The sequence below is a fragment of the Acanthochromis polyacanthus genome, chromosome 7 (assembly GCF_021347895.1).
Source record: "Acanthochromis polyacanthus isolate Apoly-LR-REF ecotype Palm Island chromosome 7, KAUST_Apoly_ChrSc, whole genome shotgun sequence".
NCBI classification, from domain to species: Eukaryota; Metazoa; Chordata; class Actinopteri; family Pomacentridae; genus Acanthochromis; species Acanthochromis polyacanthus.
The window spans coordinates 14,421,470-14,430,557 of record NC_067119.1 but is presented as its reverse complement, the minus strand read 5'-3'; the positions used below and the strand labels follow the sequence as shown (position 1 = coordinate 14,430,557).

General features: G+C 40.8%; 1 protein-coding gene across 2 annotated transcripts in view; it reads right to left on the bottom strand.

Annotated features, from left to right (window-relative positions):
• Positions 1-4,199: 4,199 nt before the first annotated feature.
• Positions 4,200-9,088, bottom strand: part of sh2b3 (SH2B adaptor protein 3) — a 63,916-nt gene continuing 59,027 nt past the window's right edge. For both annotated transcript variants that reach the window (XM_051951212.1, XM_051951213.1), the window contains exon 8: positions 4,200-8,097. In XM_051951212.1, coding sequence (XP_051807172.1) covers positions 7,718-8,097 — 380 coding nt within the window. In that variant the 3' untranslated portion in view covers positions 4,200-7,717. The remainder of the gene's footprint in view (positions 8,098-9,088) is intronic.

Below are 9,088 nucleotides of genomic sequence, written 5' to 3'. Positions count from 1 at the left end.
AATAATTTTGATTGTTTTGTAAAGAAGGAGCCTGTGAAGTGGGAAGACACAGTCAGATCTAAGCATATCTGGTAAGTAAACTTCAGATGAGGTTAAACAGCAGTTTATTTTGAGCATCAGTGTTTTTATACAGGGTGTCCCAAAACTTTCGCAGGCCAATAATTTTGGCAATACTTGTTGGAATAACCTCAAATTTTCACAGAAAGTATAGAAACAGATCAAGATTTTATATTCAGTGTTTTATTTTTGTTCTGTTTTCAGGTTGAGCCATGCCATGCCGTGGAAGTGAGTTTTTGGGACACCCTGTATTACTTTCAGAGTAAGTTACGAAGAAAAGAAACACTCAAAATGGCCGTAACATATTTCAAGTTATGAAGCTATTGTTTCCAAGCAGTGGCGGATCTTGCGGGGGTGGGGCTGTGGTTGGTCTGTCTTCTGGAGTGATTGGTTATATGTAACGAATAAAACTCCTTTAACTTAACATCTGTAAACAAAACAAAAACGTATCAGCAAAGTTTTCTGTTAGAGTTTGTGTTCTTCTAAGTTTAACTTTAATAATCATGATCAGCCTTAAAAACCCACAAAACACCCCTCTATGCTTGACCACACTTAGTACAGTCCTGTTCCCCCTTCTATAAATCTGCTTGGAATCTTCCACTTCCTGTTTGTCGAAGTGACCTTCTACCTGGACAGGTTTTGTTGGAGCTCATCAACAAACATTTTGGGTAACTGCACTTTAATATGGATGGATGACACTGAATTAGAGTCTGTTTAAATGAGAATGAGTTCAGATGTGTAGCTCTGTCATTAAACAGGAAATTATTTCTCAGAATTCACAGAGAAAAGTCTGAAATGTTTGCTAGGTTAGTGTCCCACATGTTCTTAGGCTCAGCTAAAGCTAATTCTCTCCAACTTCTGGATCTCTTGAGTTGCTGTTAAAATATCTTGCTATAGGTGCTGAAGCTCAGAGTGTCTGAGATGTTTGTTCAAAATAAGCTCATTCTTATCTGAACTGTCCTCGTTTGTTTGAACTTTCCCTAAACTTAGGAGTTATTGACAGAGCAGCACATCCAGACTCAGTCTAGAGATAAACTTCAGTGCCATTCATTGATGTTAAAGTGCAGTTTGTCAGGTGTTTGTTGCACATGCTCCCAACCAAACCAGTCCAGGTGGAAGATCATGTGAAGAGAAGCTCCAGAGGATGAATATCACACATTTACGTTGGAAATAAATGTCCTTTTATTAGACATTGTCATGCAAAAGTTGGATTTCCCTTTAATGGTGTTCAAATCTTTGAGTGTTTTGTTGATGATGATTTCTAAAAAAATTTTTGACACTCGGCCCCAAAGATTAAAACCTTTTATGGCACACAAGCTGCAACAATTCACACATTATCAACTATCTTTCTGACTAAACTAAGATAAAAAGTGAGAAACGGCCTGATTCCTGCATCATGAATGTAAATCTTTTTGTTTTTTTTGACAGAAAACTGAATATATTTGGGTTTGAGATTTTATAAACCAAAACAAGAAATGAATTATTGGAGAAAATCAACAGATTATTGGACAAAGAAAATGTGTTTTCCCAACATATATGGCTAAATTACTCCAACATTACAAGATACATACAATTTAAATAAAATTTAGTTTATATAATGCCACTTACAGGTCAAACTGTCTGAAGATGCTTTATATTTTTTTGTCATTTAAAATATGACATAGTAAGAAATTTAAACCTGTTGACTAATCCAATTTATTATTTGGTTTTTAAGAGACTAATCGACAAAATAACTTTCTCCACTAAAACTAATAAACCTGAGGTCAAATACAAGGAACAGTTTTAAATACTGTAGTCCCATGACGACAAGAATAAAGTTTCTTAAAAACTAAATCTGCTGGTGGATTCCATGAAAGTCCTAATAAATGATAATAAAGTGTGACACTAAAGGTTTATGGTACTTCTCTGCCTACTCTCCGCCCTGACTCCACCCAGACTCCGCCTTGGCCCCACCCATGTGGTCACTTTATTAGGAACAGAAACTACGATGTCAAAGGGACGACGAAATCATGTTTTTTTTTTTTTTTTTTTTTTTTTTTTTTTTTTTTTTTATAACTAATCTGTAGCTCAGTGAGTTAAGGATGTACCTGTGGAGCTGCAGGTCACTGGTTCAAGACCAGACCCTTCTTCACCTTCTTAAATTTTTTGAAAAACTTAGACAAAGAAAAAAAAGGGCCAGTGGCAGGTCTTGAACCTACCACCTTCCACTTGGTAGTCTGTCTTCTTACCCCCTGAGAGATCTGAGGGGCTGGTTAAAGGAATATTCCACCTAAAACCTCAACTAGGGCAGTATGTGTAGTAGCGACAGCAGAAAGAGGTCCTCTCTGGGTGGAAGAAGCGTGTCCGAGTGGCAGCTCCCTTTCTGCTCTTACCTTACTCACTAAACTCAAGTGCCATGGAATAGTTGATGTTTCCTGCTGCAACCTTCTCTTTTTCAGATTTCTTCCACATCCGATCACTCCCAACCCGGTTTTTGTTGATGTTTTTGACCGTTTTTCCGAGCTTTAACCAATCCGAGAACATGAAGTACATCACCGGCATCGGCGGCATAACCGATGGAGGGAAAACCACCCTCACCAACCGCCTGATCAAGAACCTGCCCAACTGCTGCGTGGTCCATCAGGATGACTTCTTCAAGCCCCCAAGATCAGATGAAGTTGGTGAAGATGGTTTTAAGCAGTACGATGTCATCACTGCTCTGGACATGGATGCCACGATGAGTACGATCTACACATGGCTGGTGGTGGACTTTAGCAGGAACGGACACACTTCTCCTACACCAGTGAACATCCAGGGAACGAACACTGAGATTGTGGACTCCTACAGGTACCTGGGTGTTCACTCAAACAAGAAACTGGACTGGACTACTAACACCAGCGCACTTTACAAGAAAAGTCAGAGCAGACTCCACCTGCTCAGAAAACTGAGGTCCTTCGGGGTCCAGGGAGCACTTCTGAAGACCTTTTATAATTCTGTGGTGACATCAGCCATCATGTATGGAGTGGTCTGCTGGAGCAGCAGCAGCACGGCTGCAGACAGGAGGAGACTAAACAAACTGGTAAAGAAAGCCAGTTCTGTCCTGGGCTGCCCCCTTGATCCTGTGGAGGTGGTGGGAGACAGGAGGATGATGACAAAGTCGTCGTCTATCTTGGAGGATGCCTCCCACCCCCTGCAGGAAACAGTAAGATCACTGGGCAGCTCCTTCAGTGACAGACTGCTTCACCCGCAGTGTCTAAAATTGAGATACCACAGGTCCTTCCTTCCTGCTGCAGTCAGACTTTACAATCAAACCTGCACCCAGTAGTCTCTGTTCACCCATTTACAAACTGTGCAATAGGAAATTTAAATAATGTCGCTGTGCAATGTTAAAAAAGTCTTGCTGTAAATACTGCTTCTTTTATTTTCTTCTTCTGAAGAAAATATTCTTATTTATATACATATGTGCTGTGTGCTGCAATCTCTCTTTTATTCAATGTCCTAATTGCTGCTGTACAAGGTAAATTTCCCCGCTGTGGGATTAATAAAGGTTTAATCTATCTATCAATGGCTGGAGAACCCGGTGAAGTTTGAGAACTCTCATGGCGTTAATAACCTCCTGGACACAGAGATCGTCCCGAAGTCCGACCACAAGGAGGAGGAGACTCACATCCTCACTGTGGAGGGCTTCCTGCTTTACACCTAAAGGCCTTTGATAGACTGCAAAAACAACATTACTTTATTTCCATCCCATATGAAGAATGCAAATAGAGAAGGTCCTCTAGGAAGTACACAGTGCCAGAACCCCCGGCCTGTTCGATGGCCACATCTGGACCAAAGACCTGCAACACAAGAACATCTGCTCACTGTGAAAGATTATTGAGAGCAGCTTTTTGTGATTTCTATGCAGAACACTATAATGTTTGCTGAGCTGTGCACTATTAAATGATTTAAGAATATGGAGTAATGTTACTGTTTATTAATAATTTGAGTATCTTATTTTGACTTTTAATACATTCTTGCAGACTTATAAACAAACCAGTTTCCTAGTATCAGATGCCCTAAAAACCCTGTAAAAAACAAACAAAAAAAAACATAACACCATTTGTCTGTAATCTATTGTGTGACAAAGAAAGGAAACCACAGAGGACAATAGGAGGCTGGTAATGTTTTTTTTTTGGTTAGGTTTATTTTAAAAAAGTCAAATATACAGTTGATATATATTTAATATAATTTAGATGCTTATAACTGAAAGGGATGCAAACACAATGACAGATGGTAGAAGCTGTTGAAATTTTCATTGGCTGTAGAGGGGATGTTGGGTTGAACTGGAATGTTTACAGTGCTAAGTTAACAAACAGGATGAACAGTATTGAGAACACATTACATTCATCAACTGGACATTTTAAAATAAACATACTGGAGAGGGGCGGAAGAGACGAAAGGTGTTTCTGGAGCTAGATGTTGAGGATCAAAGACGCCTGAGGTACACGGGGATCTTCTTTAGCATTAACTCGATTCTTGCAGGTAGAAGCCAGAAAGCGACAGAAAAACGTGGCAGCTCTGGTGGTGAAAGTAGCAGGTTTTCTGGGAACTCAAACACTTTTTTCCTTCAGTCTATGAGCAGGTGCAAACGCTCACTGAATTCATCCACGGAAGCCTCCGATTGCTCCCTACGTACGGTAAAAAAAACTGTGTGAAGCACGGGGCATCTCTCATATTGCACTACACACTCAACGCCCTGAGCTTTCGTAAAGAAAAAGGGGAAAAGCAACAGCAGCTTTCTGGCAAAGGCACAGTCATTCTGCCAAAAAAAAAGGAGTGATACTCGAAACAATTACTGATACCGTTGCGTTCGTTTAGCAGAAATGAAACAAGAGAGGTGATGAGGGATTTGTTTAGATTCTGGCGCATAAAAGGCAGGAAGACCAACCGTACTTTTGCCAAAAACATCCTTGTTTTTGTTCCCCTTCAGAGATGTCAGTCTTGATCACAATGATACAATAAAGAGAACGACACAACCATTGTAAAAAAAAAAAGATAAAGCTGACTTATTGCTTAACGAGAGGAGTTAACTCTGGTCACGTTCAGGAGGGCATCAAGTTGAACTGAAGCTTTTCTCTTAAAAAAATAAAGCAGGGTATTACATGTTTAGGAGACAGAATCAGGTGTGAACCATACATGAAGCACAGGTTCACTGAAGGCAAAGCTAAAATCATCTGCTAAAGTTAGTGTTAAAGCGAGTTAGAAGACAAACAGACGAATCCTAGCACACTATTTCCCAAAAGCTGCTCATCGAAGGAAAGTTTCAAACACAGAAAATCTGACGTTTCATTCATCTTTGGCGTGTGATGTCCAAATGGCTGCTTTTATGTTACCAAATGTTATGATCATTTTCTGCAAGGAGTCAGAAGTGCGCAGAAACGGCATAAAGTCTGGGTTATGAATCAGCTCTTTAAGGAATCTCAGATGTGGTGATTAATGAGATGAAACGCCAGAAGCAAACTGGTGACCAAAATCACTTGCTTTGGTAGAGGATTTTTTGGGCGTAAAACCTCCAATAAAAGTTTCTTAAGTCAACAAGAAAAGTCACACCTGAGCTGACACCTGTTGCACTTTGAACCAGTGGTTTAGGCGTGACGACAAACTCACAAGGCCCTGGAAATGATGGCTAAAATCCAGTTAAAGGGCACAGAAACATGAAGCTGGAGGATGGAATCACATCTTGTGCCACATTTGGACACTTTCAAAGCTTTTGCAAAATTTGATCTCATTAAAAAAAAAAACACAGAAGTTCTCCTACATATGGTGTAGCTGCTGTGGTGAAGTTACACAGAAAGAAAAATAATTAATGCTATGCGTGAAGAAAAAGTAGAGCTGGAAACACGATGCAGCTCCTGCTGAAAATACGAACAGAGGCACTTGTCACTGTTTTTTTTAGGAGCTGCATCGTGTCATCGTCTACTTTCCTGAGCCCTTAGAGGGTTTCATCCACATTTTCAAACCACGGCAGACGTGATTTGGGGCTGGCTTTAAGTTTCCAGCGCTTTGACCCTCACAACTGAAAGGACAAATCATTTAGGCTGAGTCAAATGCCCGCCTGGTTTTTGTTTTTGGTCTGTACGTGCAGCACTTCCCCCTCTCATGCTCTTTGGAGTGAAGCTGTTCAAGCTTCCGTCTTCTGTTGGATGCGTTTTTCTGATTTATGAGCACAAAATGAAGACCGGGGAGCGCCACGTCTCATTTTTACACAATCATTTTTATGCCACAAAATCGACAAAATGGAGTGGAATTACTGTAGTTTCATCTGTACACCATCGATCACTTGTAATAGTTGGAAATAAATTAACTTATGTGCTGTGTCCTGTGTTTCTTCTGTCACATGTCTACATAAAAGAACAGAGAACACAGCAGAAGAACACTTTTCTGGTATTACTTTAGTGGCACAGAAAACATCAGAAGTACGATCCTAATATCCATCCATTCTCTTAACCATTGTTTGGGGCTGCAGGGTGAAAAAAAATATAGATATTATTGTGATTATATCACTCCAGTTTCCTTGATTTTGTAACAGAAATGATTTCTTTAAGGCCATTTCAATTCACTTTGTGCACAAAACACCTTTGATTCTTGAAATTTCACACTACAGAGACACCTGATGACACAACTTCACACACAACTCCAAGACTGAGATCAGCATTTAACACAGAGTGACTGAACTTCTACTCGTCTCACATCCACCACAATGGACACATGCAGACACACAACACACACTGAGCTTTGGCTAAAAAACAAGTGCTGCTGAAAAGCTGATCTTGAATCATTTCTGTGGTTCTCTGCGATCGCTTCGGCGAAGGTTTGAAAAGCGGTTGCTCGATCCATTTCTGGGAAAAGCTTCCCGACTGATTTTAACCAAGTTTTCCCCTCTTTTTTTTAAAAGAAACTTTTTTTAAATACTTTTCTACAAAAGAATCCGTGTATAGAAAAAATACACACTGTTTCCAAAGTGCACTGAAAGCGATGTGCACTTAAATATATAATAATAATGCACAAGAGGAGGAATAGCTAATGGAGCGTAACAACACTCGAAAATAGAGTGTTTTTAAATTCTGTTTGTGTAAAAAGTTGGGTTTTGCTCCACACTGGCATCTTTGTGTGAATATTTTAAAGGAGTACTTCCTTTAATATTTTTTTTTTTGCAAGCAGTGCTCTCCCATCAGTTCAGGTTAAGTGCCAAAGAAATGAAATTAAGTGCTCCGGTATGAATTTACCAGAATAGAAATATTGAAAAAATTGTTTTTTGCTCAGGCTCGAGGACTTGCTCCTCATGTGACTCTTCCTCTCTCTCACACACGGAACCTCAACATCCATAAAACAAGAATAATCACCTTAGTCAACACTGTTATAAAACTCCTACAAATACATTCACTGTGGACACTCTGGGTGGAGGCTGCGAGGGTCTGACTCTGATAAACACACACCCAGCACAGATATGAGGAGTGTGTGTGTGTGCATGCTTCGACATACGCAGAGCTATGCATCCATCAGACAAAGAAGCGTTCGCTCCAGTTCACGAGTCTGCTGTAATCGGGTTAGTTAGATCTGAGAGTGTCACACACCCACATGGAGCTGTGTGTCTGTGAGCGTGTTGGCTTCACAGGTGACTGTCAGAGGCGATGGCGGGTCAGAGCAACATGTACTGGTTGTCTATCGCCCGCTTGCGACTCCGGTCAGGCTCCAGCTCATAGTCTGAGTCCCGCTGAGGGATGAAGGGAGTGTGAGGGCTGGCGTGGCGGAGCAGGGGCCTCCTCCCCACCGATTCGCTCCGGCGCAGAGGAGGCGGTGCCGACGGGGCGGGGTTGGGGGCGGGGTTGGAGCGAGTGAACGGGTGGTTTCCCGGTTGGGATGCGGAGGCGGGGCTGGAGGTGGAGGTGCTGCTGCTGCTGGTGGAGCAGGAGGAAGGGGGCTGACTGGAGCTGCGAGCCAGACTGCAGTGGGCCAAGCTGGGCTCCGAGCTCCACCGATGGAGGGAGAAAGGGACGAGGAGGGCGCCTGAGAGCTGACCTGACGGAAGGAAAGAGGAGAGGAAATGAGAATTCTTGTGTCTACAGCAAGCAAAAACTCCAAAGTCCTCAACATTTCTGCTGCTTTTCATTACGCAACAGAAGAGGAGTGCACTGATGTCAATAACCTGCTGAACATCAAGCTGAAAATCAAGCTCAAAGGCCTCTTTTAAAACATTGTTGCAAATACACCATTTGGATTAACCAGAAAAGCTAGAAAATGTGGGACTTGTCAGCTGAACTGCAGGCCGTGTTTACACAGAGCACACAGGAGACAAACATGGAAACACATTCAAACTTTAGGCTGGAAAATATCTATAGAGCCACCTTTTCTTTTTTTGCTGTATTGCTAACCTCTTTGGGTACTTAGAAATCCTGTGGAAGCTCATTTTGGGTTTTTCATTTTTTTTGTAAAATGAACAATCAAAGAAATCCATCTTTATTTCTTTTTTTTAAAAATGATTGCAGGCATTATATCTTCGTTATACTACAGAAAATACATTTTTCATTCTAGCCATGGTTGTGCTGTTTCCATAAAGGTGAGGGACTTCATATTACAGTGAAAAATGTGACAGAAGCAAGAAAAAAGAACACCCACAAACTGTGTAGAGTTCAGAGGAATAAAGTTAATACTGAATCCTATTTTTGAAGTTTAGATTATTGATACTTTTTTGAAATATTAAGACTGACTGACAACTGCTAAGAACAGAGCAACATCACTTGATCGGAAAATAAAAGCAAAACAGTCAGATATAAACATCCATCCAGTCCACATTTGACCTGTCACATTTGCCATAGTTATGCATTCAAAGTTTTCTGTGCCGTCAAGAATTAAAACATATGTTTTCACTATTTGTAATACTTTCAAATTAGGTGATACTGATGAATCATTTTTGCCTTGTGACCCCTAAAACAAAGCAGAGTCTCATTTTTTTTTTTCCAAAATGATGCAAAATTTTTCAAACAGGCAGTAAAGAGAAGTCAGAAAACTG